Consider the following 20,659-nt stretch of genomic DNA (forward strand, 5'->3'; position numbering starts at 1 on the left):
ATTGCATTCATTCAAACGCTAGGTCGATAATATCAAATTAGCTGCGACCTCCATTGCTATGGGCGCTTCAAATAAAGCAACAAAAAAATGTGTCAATAAAAATGTATTTTGCAATTTTAATTTACAGCTTTCAACGCGCAGTAGATAATCCTAGAGTGTCAATTACTGCCAATTAATCTTGCTGTTTTTTATTTGTCAAAAACACAAGCGCACTATCAACACACATTTTATTGTAAAATCCTTTATGATGTACACTTAATGCCGCTGTCAATTTGGCTTAATAAATTGTAAAATTCTTTTATGAATATAACCAGAAATTTTATAGCTCTCTACACTATATTACATTTTACTAACTTGTTTTCGCTTGCCAATTCTTTCTCTCTCTTTTCATGTGCGACTACAAACAAACCAACTAAATCAATGGAATCAACGAAAACCCTGGACAACCGTTCACCACTAATCCATAATGATTAACAACAAAACCGGATGTACGGGAATTTGCTTTGAAACCTAAATCTACAACCATAACAACAATAAATGCGCTTGTCAACATCAATACGTAACTATGTGCACCGTATTGCCGTTATCGGCCATCTTTTGTATATACACCATTTGCTTACACCATGTCGTATACGTAACATTTCTTTTGCTACGCTTTGCACTTGCATGCGCTTGAATGTGCTTTTGTCTGCATTTGATTGACATTTCATGGCAACCGCTAACGCTATTGTATTGCGTGATAACTAATACGTATACAAATATGAACAACAACAATTGTAGTGAAAACAAAAGACATCGATGCCGTGGAAGGCAAATCCGTCTCACTGCCATGTCCGATCAGTGCACCGCTGAGTGACGTTTACATGGTCTTATGGTTCCGCGATAATGCTGGTATACCATTATACAGGTAAGTAACACACATATATACAAATGTATATATCGTACATAAATATGAACACAAAGCAGGTGTGTGATTAGAGATAATAAACACACAGCTCCTTTAATATTACTATGTGTTACTTTTGCCTTTGAAATTTCGTTTGTTTTCAACTTTTCACTTCAACGGTGTGAAAGGCTTAACACTTGCTGTTGTGTTTCCCCACTTTTCCTTCCTTTCTTATAACTCGCAACTAATAATGATTTTAATTTGCTCGGCAAGCAAAGGGAATAATAAGCGCTTTATACGTTTTAACTGAAAGCAGAATTGCTGCTTCGTAATTGCTGGAAAAGTGAGAAAGTCACTCACGCGACGCTAATGGCGGACCCAGTGTGTGTGTGCCTGCTTTATGTGTAGCTATTGCATTGCTTGTTGTGTGGCAGCACTACACGGCAGCTTATTGTGGCTGGAAATTATATTTATCACAATTTTGTGTTGCTTCTTTTGCCGACTAGCGTGATTTATTGCCTGACTTACAAGCAACCGAAATTTCCCTTTGCCATAAGTCAAAATTTCACATTAGCTCTTAGGTTACCGTGCTCTTAGCACACATACTACCACATGTGAAGCATACAAGCACATGTACTGTTACTAGCTTAGAATACTTATGTTTGTATATATATTTATATGCGTCACCATACATGTGTTCTTCACACACGCATTATGTGTTGCGTTATTGTGCCGCAACACTCTGCATGTGGCATGCCACAAATTTTGTCGTAGTTTTATTTCGTTTTAAGTTTTTTTTTTTTGAAACGTCAACTAAGTTGAAATCAAGAAAATATTTATTATATCGCCACATTGCTGCGGAAAATGCAAAGGAAATTGCACTTCGCCAGCTACATACACTTATGAACTAAAAGTATATGCTATACACGTGTTGGAAAGGGTACAACGAGTTAAGCGTTGCAACATTTGTGAAGTGCAACGGCACTCAGCCACGTCTGCATGCATGAATGGTGCAATGAAATACATTGAGAGAAATGCAATTGCTGTTTTACGGATATTATAGTTTCCTTTTTACGAAATGTCTCAATATTCGAAGAAATAAAAGCGAAATTCGATACATACGTTCACGTACATGTTTGAGCAGTGAGTTCGTTTGTGGATATTTTTACGGGTGTGATTTCTCTTGAAATAAAATGTATTTGAACTAAATTTAGAAAAGAATGAAAAATAACAAAATTTGATATTTACCATGAATTTTTTCTTAATTAAAAAATATTTCTTTATTAAAAGCATGGAATCAGTTGTATGATATATCCTATGTACAGTTCATTCGATGATTTGTGTGAAAATAGATCATCTTTAAAACAATTTTAATTTGCATAGGTATACTAAAACGGAAATTCTGCAAATATTATTACCAGTTTAATTTTATTTTGCATAACCTTTCAGAAATAATTACTTTAGATTTGAATCTTCAGTTCATTCATATTAGTCGTTTTTTGTGTAACTTTTTTTTTGAATCTCAAGAGTTTTTACAAGCGCATTATATTTTTTGTAGCTTATTTTGTAGGTGATTTCTAAAAAACCATCTATCGATATCTTAAAGGGCTATACCAGTGGAACCCATGAAAAATATGGCTATTTTCGTGAATTTGTTTTAAAGAAAGTGCTCGATCGAATATTTCGAAGTTTTTAGACATAATAAGGGGTATTTTCAGCAATATGTTTTTAACAAAAAAATTGAATAACAACGGAATTATGTTCTGTCTTCGGAGGTGGCAAAAAAAGGTCCCCACATGCTGACATGATTTCGCCCGAATGAGTAGCCGAAACAAAAAAATTAAAAAGGTTATTAAAGTTGAAGGTATTTCCTATACAATGATCTTTCTAAATTTGAAAACTATCAAAAATTATAAAAATAGCGTAATTCTGAAAAATAATACCGTTTTATTAGATAAAAAAATGTAGTTTTAAATGCCAAATTGATAATTTTCAACCAGAAAACTAAGTTGCAATTTGAAGTAGATCGGTCAATTTCTCGTTGAGTTATGGTCGTTTCGAGGAAAACGCGTTTAAAATTTCGACTATAGCTGCTTATACCTGTGCTGTCATTTAAAAAGTCTTCAAGATATAATCTTACAGCAAATCGATTTTTTGAAAGTGTCACACTGGTATAGCCCCTTAAAATGTTTTTAACACTTTCGCGGACACACGAAATTTAGTGAATGTTATCAGAATGACACATGCATTTATTTGGCGTATAAAACCGATAATTGAATTCCGATTTCAATTTTGGGTTTATGGTTTAATGATTTAATTTTTCCTCAAAATTGGGACACTAACTTAAATCTGATTGTTTCTGCAGTGGCACACAATAAGCTACTACATATAAAACCAATGCAGTAGACATCGCCTATGTCCGACGTGTTTATATACGATTTTTTTTCTATGTCGGCATATACCGACGTGTCCTATTTAAGCCATTCGTTGTGTCGGATTATGCCGACGTGTCCGCGAAAGGGTTAATATTTTCCAACTTCGATTTCCGTAAAATAAGTGTTTTATATAAGTCGGTAGACAAAACTAAGGATTTAATACCAATCAAATTTTTTATTATAAAAAAATAATTTATATGTACATATATAATGATCAAGTATATATAATTACGAACCTCAGTATTCTTTCTTCATGTTTTAAACTAAAGCTATTCACATTTGGAAACTGCATTAATATAGGCATTGTTCAATATATTTGATCTACACCAATTGATTAAATGAAATGCCATTCAATCAACGACAGTTAGTACCACTTCTTATTTACACTCAGCATCGTGATACATTTGTCTTAAGAAACCTGTACATCTGAAACCTCAACTTTTAAAATCTGAAAACATAATCGGCATATTGGAGCAAATATGTTGAGGATGATGACACATAGGTTATATATTACCTATACACGGACAGTTAAAATAGTTCCCAATACTCCTATCAAATTTGACAGCTAGCCTAAACTGTACTGAAGTCATCGAATTGTTTAATGGTATTTAGTAGAACTTCAGGATCAGGAACACAAGGATCTTTCCACTAGGAAAGAGCGAAAGCGCCCTCATACCCATATAACAAAATTGTTTTCGATATATGTAGTCAATAAAGGGAAATGTCACATACGGATTGACATTTAATAAGGCTATTGAGAAAGAAAGTGCGCGTTTTAACAAAAAATAAACCGTAAATTATAATTAAGAAAATAAACAATATTTTCATATATATAGGAAATGTTCTTATATATAAGTGTATGAGTACCAAAGATCCATGTTGTGCTACTGCACCGTAAATATCTAGTACTATCTCTTCTATATCAAAATCGAGGTTGAAATCTCGATAGATTTTTAATGGAAAAGTACCTTCGAATTGAACCAGCATCTCGGCTAGTTTTGCCAAATCTCAGAATGGTTGTCAATCATGAAATTTTCAAAATTATTTTTTCTTATACTCAGAGGTAACATAAAAATTGGAAGACTCGAAATTTATGGAAAAACATGAAGTTATAGACTACAAATAAGGAACACTTTGTGTTATTAATTTTTCAAAGTTCTAACATCTAAGCTTTTAATAATTCGAAAGAGAAAAAGTTAGAGAGTTGTAGTTCATCCACAGCATAATTTCGCAAATTGAAACTTAAGCACACATAACTGGAAATTGAAAAATTTAAAAAATTCAAAACAGTTTGTACTACTTCTTCACGATAAGCCCTTACTGACTACTAGCGTTACTCGATGTGTTAGCCCAAATGTCTACGCATTCGCTAGTATCCATGAACGTTTCATCAAATTACTATCACAAATTTCCATATATTCACCGTGTAAGAATCGCCTCATATGCGTATGTGTGTGTGCTTATGTATGATATATGCGTGTGTGTAGTGGTAATAACCATTTTGGCATGGCTCACTCAAAACGCTTACGGCTCTCTGACTACAGTGCCGCTTCACTGCCTGCTTAAGCGCCATAAACTATGCTATACGTAACAGCTGGCTTGATGGCTGACGACTGCCTTGAGGCGTTGCAACGGCCAAAGTATGCAAATGCATGTACGAAGGCGAACATTTAGCTGGCCGAAAAACGAATGGCTTAAGGCGTCGCTGAGGCTGTCCAACAGCGGCAGCAGGCAACAATGTGGGCGGGATGAGGGCGAAAACGGTTGGCTGAGCTGTCAAGGCGGGCGGACAAGCGGGCAGGAAAAGCAGGCAAGCGTGCGTGCATGCAATTGGCGAAATTGCCAAGTCTATATGTATGATTGTGTGTTTATAGTAGATATATACGAACGAGTATGTTCAAGAAAGTTTGTGCAAATTTTGTAGACTTTCGCTTGCAACGCGGCTGGCTTTCAAGACTGCTATGTGCTGGTGCATATACGCATATATATACATATATATCTGTACGTGTGTCTGTGTGCATGTTTAAGCGTTACGCCGACAGCGTCTACTTGATATTACAGTTGCTCTTGTTGTTTTTAGCTGTTGCTATTCCTTCTACAGCAATGGACGCATTTGTTTGCGCTGTTTGTTTGTTATTATTGTCGCTACTATTCGGTTTTTGTTTTTGTTTTTGTTGCCATTGTTATTGCTGTTGTTGGCTCTGCTGTTGAATTTTGCGCTGAGTGTGTAACAACTTAATTGCATGTAAATCCTAAGTTGTTAACCCAATTCGCTACTTCCACCCGATCTCTATGTAAACGTTGCACTTACACTTGCACATAGCGCAATGCAACAATAACAATGCTAACTAAACAAAAACAATTCTAAATGCATGCAAACAACAAAACTAATGGCATGCATGCAATAGGAGCAAGTAAAAATAACCGCAACAACAACTACTACAAGCAAGTTACATTAACTTAATAATAGTTCTTAGAAGGCAAAGTCGTTCGTAAGTTTCCACCACTACGTCGTATGAGTGTGTGTGTGTGTGTGTGTGCATACAGTTATTGATATATGTATGTGTGTATGGTATGTATGTTTGCGATTGAGCATTTCGATTCTTTTCATGTCAGCGTATTTATGCCAAGGCATTTTCTCATGACTACTTTGACAGTTGAGTGGAGAAAACCGTTAACAGCAAAAAAACCGATTTTCCCTGATCGAATTAGTGGTGAGCAAAAACAATTTTCCAAGAAAAAGATAATGCAATAGAAGTGGTGGTAAATATTTTCCTAAGGCAAATCGTTGCTTTTGCTATTGAGTGCGAAGTGTCATGTCATTTCTTAGCAGTGGTAAGTAAGTGTAGTTTTATCGTTTTTGTTATTGTAATGTAATCCACTTTCAGTTGCTTTCATTTTCTAATCTTGATGAATAAAATACACTTTGTAAGAATATAAAGTGTTTAAATTAAATAACAGCAATTGAAAAATGAATTTATGTTGTCTGTAAGGCTCAATTAATATGGCAATAAATTAACTACAAAAAATGACTTTAAAGTGATGCATTTATGGAAAGATCGAAACCAACAAGAAATCTCTAACTCGGTTCACAGTAATGTGGCTTTGAGCGGCATATGCCCCCTTAATGAGCGTAATTTCTGAGCGCCGTTGTCAAGAGCAGTCCGTTTTAAAGTGAAATTCCCAATTATATTTCCAAAAAGTTTAATCTCTTAACCCTCTCTTGTACGAATTAAGATGGGAGTTGCTAGCAGTTATAGGGTGTTGCCTATAGACAACAATTAAATTATTATAAATAAGCTAAACACTTTTCTCATTACTATTTTACTATTACTATTGTGCTGTAAATTTGCACAACACATAAGTCTACATTGAAAAAAAACCGCTGGTCAAAAAAATTTAAATAACAAGAAATAGAAATACATTGTTGCCTATAGGCAAGGTTTTTGATGATATTTTTTTGGGATTCGCATGCAATTGCTTTCATTATTTACATTGGGCAAGAAAACAATACGAATGTGAATTATTAGATCGATTCTTCATAGAGATCAAGGCTAAGCTAAAGATTTTTCAGCTTTTTCAGCTTGTAACATCAGGGAGAGGATTAATTGTGTGAATGACTACTCACTATTTTAACGTATGTTAAAGCTATGTTCTGGTCCAATGGGAAGTTTAGTATTTATTTATATTAATATTAATATGAATACTTGCGTTACGTACAGCGACATATTATTAGAAAAAAGGCTAGCTCTGAATTTCTTCATTGGTATTTTGGAATATATATATTTATGTATATATTCCAAAAGAAAGATTCGGATAGAATTTAAAATTGTGTTATATGGGTGGTAGCGAACCGATTTTAGCCGTTTTTTATCCATAACATCAGGATGTCGGGAAAATGTTATGTAAACAATTTCATGTGATCTGATTTTGATTCAAAGGTGGGCGACGACACCACCTCACCTTTTTCCATTTTTGATGCCAATCCAGTTTCCTGTATCCTCTTCACTATAAGATTTAGTGCTTCTGGTGCTTTTTGTTTACGAATAAACGAAGGGCGTGCGCGTGGTTATTATCCGATATGATCCATTTCCATACTGTATAGTCAAGAGTCAATTTAAAATGTCTACAGAAAGTTGCATTTCAAAAATATGAATTCCCTATGAACATGAACATGAAAAACTTCGCACGAAAGTTCCATAGATAATTATAATTAGACCTGATCTTCAATGCACAAGTTAATTTTTTGTAAGTTAAAGTAATTTAAGAGAATAAGAAAATTAATTGATAAAGATAGGAGAAAGTGTAAAAATAACAAAGAAACGTGGGGGACTATCGTTCATAAACATTTTGACATGCGACCATCAAAAATAATGTATTTTTTCAATTGCCTATTAGTGCAAACAATAACTTTGTTAAAATTGAGACGAAATTTGGTATAATTAAAGCTGATCAATATCTTACAATTTTTTCAACCAATTTAAACCAAAATTATTTTGATAATTAAATTTTTGAATATTCTTTGACAAGTGACTGAATGGGCAAAATTCTCTTCTTATATAATGCCATTTTGATTTCCTTCAGCAAAATACAAGATGTGTTCAAAAAATAAAATTTAGTTTTTTGAAAAAAAAAAAACTATTATTCGTGTTGTCGCCTTATCAAATGGTCCCTGTATTCGAGTCATGCACTTATGCTAGCACTTCTTCCAATCGTCAAAACAAATCTCAAATTCGTTTTTCGGGATAGCAATTGTCTCTGAGCGACTTCTCGTATGCTTGTAAAAAGACGGTCTATTATTAATTTTCACCTTATTTTTAGAAATAGGAAAAAGTTACACGATAATATGTTTGGCAAATAATGAGGATGGGGCATAATTACAGTATTGGCCATGAATTCATACACAGCCAACCAAGTGTAAGCTTTTAACAAACGAAAATTGTTTCGTTCATAAAAACATATGTAACCATAGCGGCTACTACAGAGAAAGTGATCAATGTATATAACCGAAATGTATGACAATTGGACTCTGCAAACCCGTGAAATTTAAAATTATAAATTCCCTTTTACTTTTTGAACACACCTCGTTGTTGCGACTTTCTAATTACATCAGCACAAAATTTTGTCCATTAAAGTTTTTTCGCATTTTGTAACTCGCAAAAATGGACTTCCTTAGCCTTTATTCAGTTGCTGATCCCTGTCCCTTTACTTCTCTTATTGACCATTTTTGCATAGATATATTGTTTGGAACAATGAAACAGTTTCGACGTAATAAGTTCAACCTTATACTGGAATTATTTATCCTGTAGAAGTAATTAAGAAAATATATTAGTATTGAAAATAACATCACTTAACTAATATTATATTATGTTATGAGAAAACCGCTGATTAATGAAATTTTTAAAGTACTGTTTTAGTTTTAGAACTTCAATTCTATATAATATATTTCACAATCTGATAGTTTTATCAGGCAAAAATGTCAATATTTTGGAAATTATATCATAACTGATTTTTTTTATAGTATTCACACATTCAATGCACACCATTTATACAGGCTAACATAAAAAATTCACAGCCAAAAATTCCACAAATAAACCATATTAAATTCACATTAACCGCAAAAATATAGCACAATTAACTTTTGTTTCATAACAATTGCACAGATTTTGTGGCATCGTAATTGTAAATGAAAATTACTGCTGAATGGTTTAATGAAAATCGTAAACACAATATTTATTAGAGCTTCACACCAGCAGCAAACACTCAATTCCAAGCAATTTAATTAACACCAGAAATCCAAATGCCGCAGATGAAAGTGAAACTCTTAACAAGGGTTGAATTGAATTTGAGAAGTTTTGGTGAACAGCCGGTACTAATACAAATATTTTACGTTTTTGGTGGGTGTGGAAAATAATATATACAGTTAGAAAGCAAAAATCATTATTTTATGGCGTTTTAAATTAAGAAAAACAATAAATTTTAGTGCCAGGTTTATTATGAATAAATAGTTAAAATTTAAATAGATAGCTAGATTTAGAAGTAACAAAGCAAATATTTAATAACAATCCAATTTAATTAAATTGGTGTAAAATGTGGTATTTGATAGACTTCTTTTAATATGCTTACATATACATAGTTACTAAGCAGTGTCGAATATAACATCCCTGCAGGACTCTTGGTCGAACTTTTCACCAATTTCCGGTCTAGAAAATGATTTCTTTCGACAAATAAACAGACTTTTCGATTTGATATTTGATACCAAAAATGCGGTTGGAGTTTAGTTGTTTCAAGCAAAAAATTTATACTACTTCTAAACATAAACAAATTCTTTAAGCCTCAAAATTACATTTTTATTGGGCTATCCGTTTCGTAATAGCCATAACAAGTTCAAAAAAACTTAAGTGTGAATGAAGTGTGTTTAATGAAATTTTTCAACATCACAAATTGATATGATGACAGCTGTCAGCGAACGAATATTTAATGGATGATTTTATATTTATATATTATTTTAAAATATGTAAGTCAAACAATATGGCCTTTTTTATGGCAGACATATATGTATTTATTTATATTCGATAAACAATTTATGCCGAAACAAAAACCAAGGTTCCTTTAGAAAACTCTTTCGGCAGTATAATGCCGTTCTTTTGGTTGTATATAAGCGAAAATTTTTTTCAATGATAAGGGTTTGCCATTATGTATTTGCCAATGTCAGCAATAAACGTTGTTTCGGAGTTAGTCTGTTCATTATGAAATGACAAACAAAACTGAGTATAAATCTAGTGACAGCTGTACTACCTATGGTCCGATTTCGGCGATTTTTAGAATGGGGCTGCCACACTATAAACGTAGTATTTGTGCAAAGTTCTGCACCGATATCTTCACTAGTACTTACTTTATATATTGTAATGTAAACGATTCAGATCGTCTTCAAAGTTCTGGTATATAAGAAGTAGTCGAAGTTGTGAAGCGATTTGGCCAATTTTCACAACATATCATTGGGATGTAAGGAAACTTTTACAAACCAAGTTTCATTGAAATCAGTCGAGTAGTTCCTGAGATATGGATTTTGACCCATAAGTGGGCGACGCCACGCCCATTTTCCCTTTTGTAAAAAAATCTGAGTGCAGCATTCATCTACCATTTCTTATGTGAAATTTAGTGTTTCTGAGGTTTTTCGTTAGTGAGTTAACCCACTTTTAGTAATTTTCAACCTAACTTTTGTATGGGAGGTGGGCGTGGTTATGATCCGATTTCTTTCATTTTTGGACTGTATTAGGAAGTGGCTAAAAAAACGACTGCAGAAAATTTGGTTTATATAGCTCTATTGGCTTGCGAGATATGTACAAAAAACTTAGTAGGGGGCGGAGCCACGCCCACTTCCCCAAAAAAATTACATCCAAATATGCCCCTTCATAGTGCGATCCTTCATACCAAATTTTATTTCCATAGCTTTATTTATGGCTTAGTTATGGCACTTTATGTGTTTTCGGTTTTCGCCATTTTGTGGGTGTGGCAGTGGTCCGATTTTGCTCATTTTCGAAAGCAACCTTCCTATGGTGCCAAGAAATAAGTGTGCCAAGTTTCATCATCTCTATCTTTTTTTTACTAAAGTTACAGCTTGCACAGACGGACGGACGGGCGGACAGACAGACATTCGGATTTGAACTCCACTCTTCACCCTGATCGCTTTGGTATATATAACCCTATATCTAAATCGTTTAGTTTTGGGTGTTAAAAACAACCGTTATGTGAACAAAACTATAATACTCTCTTTAGCAACATTTGTTGCGAGAGTATAAAAATACTAGGCACGAATTTAGACCAATTTTCGAAACACTTTTTACCATATTACTGTTATATTTATTATATGATGTATACAATTAATAAGATAGTCTTCCAAATTGCTGGATAGTTAGAAAAAGTAATACTGTTAGATAATTTGGAATAGCTCAGTTAAGTTAAATTACGTAAAGTGGTTGTCCTCAGAGAACATAATTCTGGACTAACAGTGAGAATCAATGTGGTCACTGATATTTCAGCTAATAAGAGTCTACCTACATAATTCCCATGACATATATTGTCTACACTTGAAAAAACAAATAATTCTTCTTTTAACTAAACGAATAAAAACATCTACTTTAGTATCTTAACGGAAGTATCTTAAATATATTATGTTCGTAATATATAATCTAGGCTATATACTAAATACAAAAATTTGCTTAGCATAAAAAATAAAATTATAAATCAGAACAATTACATAGGCGATTATTTAAGTATTACAATACACAAAACAATTAGTGCGATAATCTAAATTATACAAAGTATAATTTTTCATACTCAAAATATAAGAGAAGAGATATGAAGAACGCAATCAAGTGCAGTTACCAGTTACCTCGAAGACTACATATGCTGTTTGGATTCGGTATATGGGAATTTTAGGGATATTTAGGAATTTTAGAGATGTGTATTATTAAGAAAATAAAGAAAATTAAAATGAGAAAGAACAAGTACTACGAAAAATTTGTTTAAAAATGATACATTAATTTTTTGGAACACGTTTTTCATGAAATTCTCCACAGATTGTTTTGATTTTGACCAATTACAATCGGTGCGATAAAGATCTCTATATTTTTGACAAATTGGTAAATTAATTGTTTTGAATTTGACTTACTATGTATATTTAATGTATATCAGACTGTCGATTCTACAATTTCTGGATCGGATAATTTCCATAAACTAGTGCCGATTAAAATATTATGAGTATATTACAAATACATACAGGCAATTATTTTAGGGAATTTAGATACGGGAATTTGATAATTTTTATATATTTGGACGGCAAAATCAAATAAATACAACCAAATTATTGAAACCCACCGAAAAATATAAACAATTTGGTATTCTATATTGGTCTTTCAATATTGTTATAATCTTGTAGAGAGAGCTATTAAATTGAGGTTATATTTAAAAGTAGAATACACTGAGTATTCGGGGAGTGTTTCCAAACATCTTCTAAGACAGAGAAGAAAAACAACGCTAATCTGCTTGTAGCATTGATGCCTGTCGGTTTTAAATTCACGTGCCACGTAAATTATAAAAAATTCAATGGTAAATTATTTTATTCCTTATTTTTTTGCTTTATCTTGGACAAATAACATTTCGGTTAGGCATTCAACGTACGAATATGGTTAAATTTAATCAAGCCGTTGGCCGCAAATTCTGGGGTTTCATCTCGTTGAATTTATTTCCTTTTGTGAATTCAAACTTTATCATAAAGAGAATATATAATGCAAGCAACGAAAACTTGAACTTGACTGATGTGCTCCTGTACATACACACTTACAAACAAAATAAGTTCATTTAAATTTTAAACCTCAAAAAAGTGCGAAAATCTGTTGGAAATTTCATTTCATGCTGTGTCGCAAGCTTTGAAAGTTGACGTATGTACATATATATTTAGTTGTATGTGTATATGGTATATTATGGAGATATACATATTATATAATATATATGCATACTTGTATATATATTTGTATACACGCCAGCAGCTTGTGTGCGGTAGAAATGCTCTTTCGCCACTTTCTTTCTGTCTGGCCCCAGTTCGGCCATAAACCTCGATTTTTTGTGCACATTTTTATATTTCAACATTTCGCTTTTTTATTAATTCACTGTGTTTGTGTTCTCTTTTTCTTTTCGCCTATATTTGCAGCTTTGATGTACGCGATAAAGTGAGTAACGACCAACCGCGGCATTGGTCAGCGCCGGAGGTGTTCGGTTCCCGTGCCAAATTTCACTTCGATTCAAAGCCGGCAACATTGGAAATTAAGGTAGGTTGGTTGGCCAGTAGGCTGACGCACAGCAGTGGCTTGTCACTTTTTAAATAAATGAGTGATAATAAATATATTTCGCCAAGCCGAATGCTGAATGCGTGAAAACACATTGCCAACGAACTAACGAAGTCGGCGTTGACAGAGCGGCGGCGGCGGCAGGTGGCGTGCGCAGGGATTTAACAGTTAGGCGCTCGAGAACGAGTTATGGCACTACATGGGTTTATGTGGGGCGCTTAAATTCGGCCACAGCAGTCTCCGCGCTCCAACTTGCCGCGACCGCTGGATTGGGGGTGGTGTAGTGAAAGTGAAATATGTTCGGTAATTTTGTTGTTTACGCGGTTAATTTTGAAAATCGAAATAAAACGCCCTCAAGCAGGGATTAAGCAGTTCTCTCTTAATGTGTCTGTGCACACACATTCACCGCAGCACGTGCATATTTGTATTTCCCTATAGGGGTCTTTTGGGTGATTAAAACACGCGCACTCGCGAAAGTGCTTACAAATTGCAGCAGGTGAGGGGGACGGCGAGTGATTTCAAGTGGCGCGGCGTCCAATGAAATATGCGCGACATGCAGAAATAATTGCCTTTTATCTTGATTATTTATTAAGCGTCCAACTTTGGCGGCGTGCGGATACAGTAGCGATTAAAAAATCTTTACCATCACTACGGCGCTGTGTGAGAATGGTTGTAAATTCCATTCGGATGATTTAAAAGGCATCAACATTTGCACGTAACCGTGGCAAGTACTAATTAAAAGCGCTTTAAAATCAAATTCGATGAATTTTCTCCTAATAAAATGCTATTTCAGTGATGAAGAGCTCTTCTAATTGAGACATACGTGAACCTATTAATTTGGAGATTTTTGAAAATGGAAAGCGTTGGCAATTAAGTTGATTATTTTTTGGGCAGGTTAATAAAAATAAGTGTACGTTACTGCAGACATTAAGCTCTAGCCTTGAAGTGTCCCTTTTCGACACACCCGACTTTTATCGACCCCATTTCATTGCCCACACCGCATTTATTATTTAAATTGAAGAACTGTACGGTCAGCAAATGTGGCATTGTACCGTGTATGAACTTACGCAAAGTTATCTCGGCGTCGTAACGAAATTGGCTGCAGAATGAATTCTCTGGCTATATGAAACTATTGTCAAGCTTATAATGTTCTATGGGATACTCGTGCGGTGGAGGTCGCTAGAAAAGGTCTCACTAGCTGAAAAGCTAGGAAACGTTCAACGAGTGGCTCTCGTATGTATAAGTGGCGACACCAACCTTGGCACTTAACGCCTTACTGAATATAGCACCCGCGGACATAGACGGTAGGTGCATGGCCGCGAAAGCTGCTATCAGTCTTAGGGAATCCAGGTGTGTAGATGATTGCGTGCCTTGGCACTGAAGAATCTCGCACACATCGACTTCATCCCGAAGTTATTGGATCATCTCCATTTCGCAGAGCCTAGCTCTGGCAACAACTTCTCTACTCTTATTCAAGCGGAAGTTGCTGCTATTAAGGCAGCGGCGGATATATTGCTTCGAAGCACAGCAACCTTTAGGGAGGTGAAGATCAACTCCGATAGTAGAGCGGGGATACTTGAGTTCACTGACTATGGGCCAAAGGTTGGTTAAGGAATGCCTATCTAAACTATTATTGGCATTGGTATAATTTTCGATTATATTGGTCTGGGTTCCTGGCCACAGGAATCGCGAGAAATTATAAGGCTGATGAGTTTGCAAGATCAGGAACGTAAGTCTCACTATTAGAAGCATGGATATATGTAGGAGCACCGTTGTCCTTTGCGGTTTACTACTGGACAGATGGGCCTCGGCTTAGCTGGACAGGCGCTGGTCAGCCACTAGCGCAGTCGCCAGATCTTTCTCACCTAAGGTGAAACGCAGTAGGTCTACTGAGCTCTTCGCACTCCGTAAAGCTTACCTCTCCTTAGTCGTAGCGGTTCTTCCTGGCTATTATCACATAGGGATCCACGCAGTAGGTTAAACATTTTACCGGTTGCTAGCTGTAGAAGCTGAATGAACTCGCACCCAGTAAAGCTTACCGTTCTTTAGTTGTAGGGGTTCTCGCTGGCCATTGTCCCATAGGGATCCACGCTGTAAGGTTAAAAATTCTACCGGATGCTAGCTGTAGAAGCTGTGTGGAGAGGGACGAGGTGGAATCAACTCATCATTTTCTTCTGGAATGTCCCGCCTTAGCGAGATCAAATATTTCTCGGATCTCACTCATAGAATTGAAAAATTTCTGCGGATTTTAATTGCGAATCTAGGGGGATTCAGGCTTCACAAAGAGTTTTCTTTTGTAGTCTACGTGCGTTTACCTTTAGGAAACTGCCTTACAACCTAACCCTGCGGAGAACCAGGACACATTTTTTCTGATAAAGTCTTGCTTTAATTTCGATTAGATGTATCACAGACTGAGCGATATTTTAGGTATTAAGTCGGTCATAGGAATTGAGGTTCCTATGTTAGACATATAGGGCTTTAAAAGATATAGTCCATTTTTAGGAACGATTTATTCCGATGTCTGTTTTAGAGTTTAATGTATTTATTTATTTTAATCTTATGCAATTTACAATTGTGTTATATCTGAAGTAGGTGTTCTCTAATAATTTCGATTTTCGTGAAGCTGAATGGAAAAGGAAATGATAGATTATTATTTGATTTCGACTATTTTTTATAAATTAAGTTAAATTCCCTTTTTCCGGGCAAACGAATTAATAGAAATATAACAAGTAAGGAAAGGCTAAGTTCGGGTGCAACCGAACATTTTATACTCTCGCAATTTATTTAGACATTTACCTATATTTTCGGTGAAAAATTACCCTTAGGCACTGAGTTCTTCATGTTTGATATCAGGGGCCTTGAAAAGGCATGGTTCGATTTTGACAATTTTTCCACTAGTTATGTCACAGCTCAAATACAGTATTTGTGTAAAGTTCTATTTCGCTAACTTTATCGGTTCCTTATGTATACATTATAAAGTGAACGAATCAGAAGGATTCAAAATTGAGTTATATGGGAAGTAGGCGTAGTTGTGAACCGATTTCGCCCATATTCCACCAGTGTCATCGGGGTGTCAGGAAAGTATCATATACCGAATTTCATTGAAATCTGTCGAGTAGTTCTTGAGATATGGTTTTTGACCCATAAGTGGGCGACGCCACGCCCACTTTCCATTTTGTAAAAAAATCAGAGTGCAGCTACAATCTGCCATTTCTTATGTAAAATTTGGTGTTTCTGAAGTTTCTCGTTAGTGAGTTAACGCACTTTTAGTCATTTTCAACCTAACCTTTGTATGGGAGGTGGGCGTGGTTATTATCAGATTTCTTTCGTTTTTGGACTGTATAAGGATAGGTATTTGAACTTTACTCGTCACACTGATCACTTTGGTATATATAACCCTATATCTAACTCGTTTAGTTTTAGGACTTACAAACAACCGTTATGTGGACAAAACTATAATACTCTCTTTAGCAACTTTTGTTGCGAGAGTATAAAAAGAAATCAATTCCTCTTATCATTTTTATCCCAGATTTTGAGTTTAAAGCCAGGACTGGTAATAATTCTAAATAGATCTTTTTGTAATCTAATGTACATTAGTGTATTTTGAACTCTGTGATGCCTAAACCTCTATTCTATTCTATTGAAACAATTTCACTTGTTCAGTCGTTGCCGGAGAACCCACCAGTCTAACCTGCCCAATACCGTTCAGCTACTTTGAATATGATTTAAAGTAATTGATACTAAAGGCATGAAAACCAAAAAAATACTAATATTTTTATGCAAAACAATGACACTCCGTAAGTTTTTAACTCCTGAGATGTCTTCGCAAGAACTCAGTAGAGGCTAAGGATACTGGAATCTCAGGGAATTACTTCCGCAAATGTTCAGCTTTTTGTCATTTGAGACCAAATATAAATCTAAAAGATATTGTTGTGATATTGCTAAAGAAAATCAAAAAAAAAATGTTTAATCCAGCGAGAGATGAGCTTCATTTATTTATTGAATTCTTCAACATGCATTATCAAAAGTAAGCTATTCATATTAGTTATGTTTCTACGATGGTAGCTAAAGAGCTTTTACTTCAGTATTAATACGAAAATGACATCTATACATTCCCTATTCTTAAATTTCGAACTTTTTTATTACTACTTATACCAACACGAGTTCAATACATAATAAATGTTTTGTTCGATATTGCTTGAACAATTTATTTGCAGCCATTGTAAGTGAGATACTCCGTTATTTATCATAACCCATTCTCAATACAAACGACTTAAATAACTTATTTTTACATAAAAATGGTGTATCATTAAATAAACTAACTTTAATCGTACTTCATAGGCGCCATTAGAGTAATTCTGCTCGATTTAAATATTTGCCAAAAATATTCCGCAATACCGAAACCGCCAAAACCATTGCCGAAAATGTTAATTTTTCATTCCGCACTCTGACTGCCATGTGTCTGCAAGTTTGTGTGTGTTTGCGGTAAGGAAGTGGCTATGAGATTTTCCGTAAACACGCTCGCTGCAGATATCAACGCTAATTCGTAGTTATGTGTCCGTGTGTGTGTATGTAAATGTGTTTATAGACGAATATATTCGCAACAGAATAAATAAATAGAAACAACAATAATAAATTTTTGGAAATAAACTTGTTAAATTGTTTAACGCACGCGAAAACTATATTAGCGGCACGCTAGGAGCGAGCGAGCGCGGTGAGAAACGTGCAACACCAATACACTTGCAAACAAATAGCGACTTGGCGCAATGCCTGCGAAGCGGCGTGTATGTGTTTGTGTGCTCCGTCGCGCGAATGCCTTCATAGGTAGTCAGTTTTTGGCAAACACTTGGCGCTGCCTACTCTAAGGCGCACACGCTACACGCCTGCCTGCCATAGCGCGCCTTGCCAACGCTGTCGCGTCGCACTTGTGCGCTTCCATTGAGGAATTTCGTGCCGCTTGTATTGGTCTTGGCTTGCATGCGCTCCAATCACTTGTACAACATGCCACGCAATCCCTGGCACTTGCTGCCAATGCGAGGCATTAACAACAACAACACAAATGGTACCAAACGAAATTTGCAGTTTTGCTGGCTTCCGACCAGCTAGCGTCGGATTTAGCTGGCTTGTGACAGCTGGTCGACCAGATTTATCGGGTGGGACGCCGTAGTTGGTGGTGTGATGTTGTATGGGTTAAGAATTCGATGAGCGAATCGATAAGCCGTAGAAAGTTAACACAGCTGAAGCCCGTTCAGCGGAAAAACAAACAAAATGCCAAAACGCCAAAAATGTGAAACAAGTTAAAGAATTAGCTTCGTGTCTGAGGCGCGTGTTTGTGGCGGGCATTTTTGGAATGACTACTTTTCGGTTGGTACGCCTGCTAGCTAGCCATGCCAGGCGTGTATCAGAAAAAACACAAAAAAAAACGAAAATAACACAATAAAAAACTTCAGCCGCACAAAGTGGTTGCCTGCATGCCTCGCTGACCACCGCCTCCGCGCGTCACCTACGCGCTAGCTACTTTCTTTTGTGTTTTCGTACCCTGACCCGTGCGGGTGCGTGCTATTGTCCTACGAAATACTATCGGCTATACTCATGAATTTATCTATAAATGATTGCCGTAAATGTGTATTTCGCTTTTGTTGTCTGTCCATATTCGCATGCAATCCAGACATCTCTTACGATCTTACGAGATAATAATAACAATTGCGACGGTCATTAGTTAACTTAATTGCGGAATACATTGCACGTGCTCACCGCCCACATGCCAGGCCTCCGCCAACACGAATGTCATCAATAGTTGGCAGTGCAAAGTGAATATTCAACTGTAACACGCCGCCGCACCGCCCGCCGCCTGCCGCTCGTCACTCGCATATTTGTAGTATTTAATTGCTTGGCCACAATAAAAGATTAATTACGTACATAAATAATGTTTAGTGTGTTTAAGTGAATAAATTAAACAAGTTGAAGCTGTAATCTATTACTTACCAACTTACGTGCTTACTTACGTGTATTAACATGCCTCCATGCCACGCATTCGTGTACATTCACATTACTTTGCATTTGCACTTGACTAGTTTGCCAAATTCGAAATGTTCTTTAAGTCTGGCCACGTCCGTGTCACGCGGTTTTACTAACAAGTTGATGCGTTCGAAGTATGTTGGAGGTCATGCGGTTAAACTTTTACACGCTGGTGTATGCGCGCCGCATAGTTTTACGAGTTGCTGCGAAATTATTTAATTAGCTCCAGGAAATTTTTGTTAGGGCACTTAAAATTTCAGCATGGTATTTCCAATTTAATACAAACTTTAGTTAACAACGTGGAATAGTAAATCGATCCCTCTCTAACTGGCTTTGTTTCGTGATACACTCAGAACTTTACATTTCATGGTCAGACTTTTGGCCAAAATCAAAAGGTCATCAACAACTTCACAACCGCATACTGATTATACATCTAAATCAAGAAATGATATATAATATAATTTAAATGGATTAGCTGAGCGATATTAACTTTTAAATTTTAACCTAATTTGCTAAAAACATTTAAGTTCTCTTATTGTATAAGTTGGATACAGGGTGTTCTTTACTTTATTACAGCATGTAAACTTTGGATAACTTTGATCAATCGATTGGGATGAGAAGCGTTCCAATTTGAAATAAAGCGCCAAAATAATCATAGTTTTCATTGAAAATCGTCACAAAGAATGTTTAAAAAAAATTGGTACAAAATTCAATGTGGCTCTCGAGTAGGTGATCTTGAATTAGTTTTTGGCCCATTTTGATGTGTGCTAATCGCATTTCGCACTTTTCGGTGGTGTTAATAAACAAAATTTGTGTACTAAAGCACAGAAAAACAATTGGAACTCGATTATGCTTCGTTCCCCATCATCATTCGCCTCAACCATCATTAAACTATATTTATCAAACAAACCTCAATAGAGATTGGTAATTTTCTGGAAAATGTTTTTTTTCCTGAGTCCGCTGACAAAATGAGATGGTATTTACCGGCCATCCTGATATTTAGATATTACTCTTGACTATTGACTGACTTCTTTTGGTCTGTTTTATCAAATAATCGATCGATAACCTTGAAGAGTATCTAAATTATTAAAGACAGTTATTCAATATTCACGCACTGACTTAGATAATGGTATACTCTGTAGTGCAAAATGGTATGCATTGATTGAACTCGAAAAGTGCTTCGTAGGAGAGTTAAAAATGTTCCCCGTTAGCAAACGATATTATTTTGTGTTTACTGATTTGAAATATGAAATTTCAAAAAATAACATTGTTTGTTAGAGAATTAGTAAATTTCTGGTAGCTGTATTTTTGTTTTGGCTAATATGGATATCAATACAATTCCGTTACGTTTTTAGTGAGCTTCTGTGAGATAGTTATTGTATATTAAATGGAGTTCTTATTCTTCCGCAGCATCCTTCCAAGAGATGCCGATCCACTCCGATAGCAGAATGGCGATTCGAGCTTGACTTAGC

General features: G+C 35.4%; 1 protein-coding gene across 1 annotated transcript in view; it reads left to right on the forward strand.

Annotated features, from left to right (window-relative positions):
- Positions 1-20,659, forward strand: part of LOC105216874 (neural cell adhesion molecule 1-A) — a 112,809-nt gene that overhangs the window by 49,859 nt on the left and 42,291 nt on the right. Inside the window, exons 2-3 of the mRNA XM_029043243.2 lie at positions 781-907; positions 13,034-13,151. Coding sequence (XP_028899076.1) covers positions 781-907; positions 13,034-13,151 — 245 coding nt within the window. The remainder of the gene's footprint in view (positions 1-780; positions 908-13,033; positions 13,152-20,659) is intronic.

The sequence above is a fragment of the Zeugodacus cucurbitae genome, chromosome 3 (assembly GCF_028554725.1).
Source record: "Zeugodacus cucurbitae isolate PBARC_wt_2022May chromosome 3, idZeuCucr1.2, whole genome shotgun sequence".
Classification (NCBI taxonomy): domain Eukaryota; kingdom Metazoa; phylum Arthropoda; class Insecta; order Diptera; family Tephritidae; genus Zeugodacus; species Zeugodacus cucurbitae.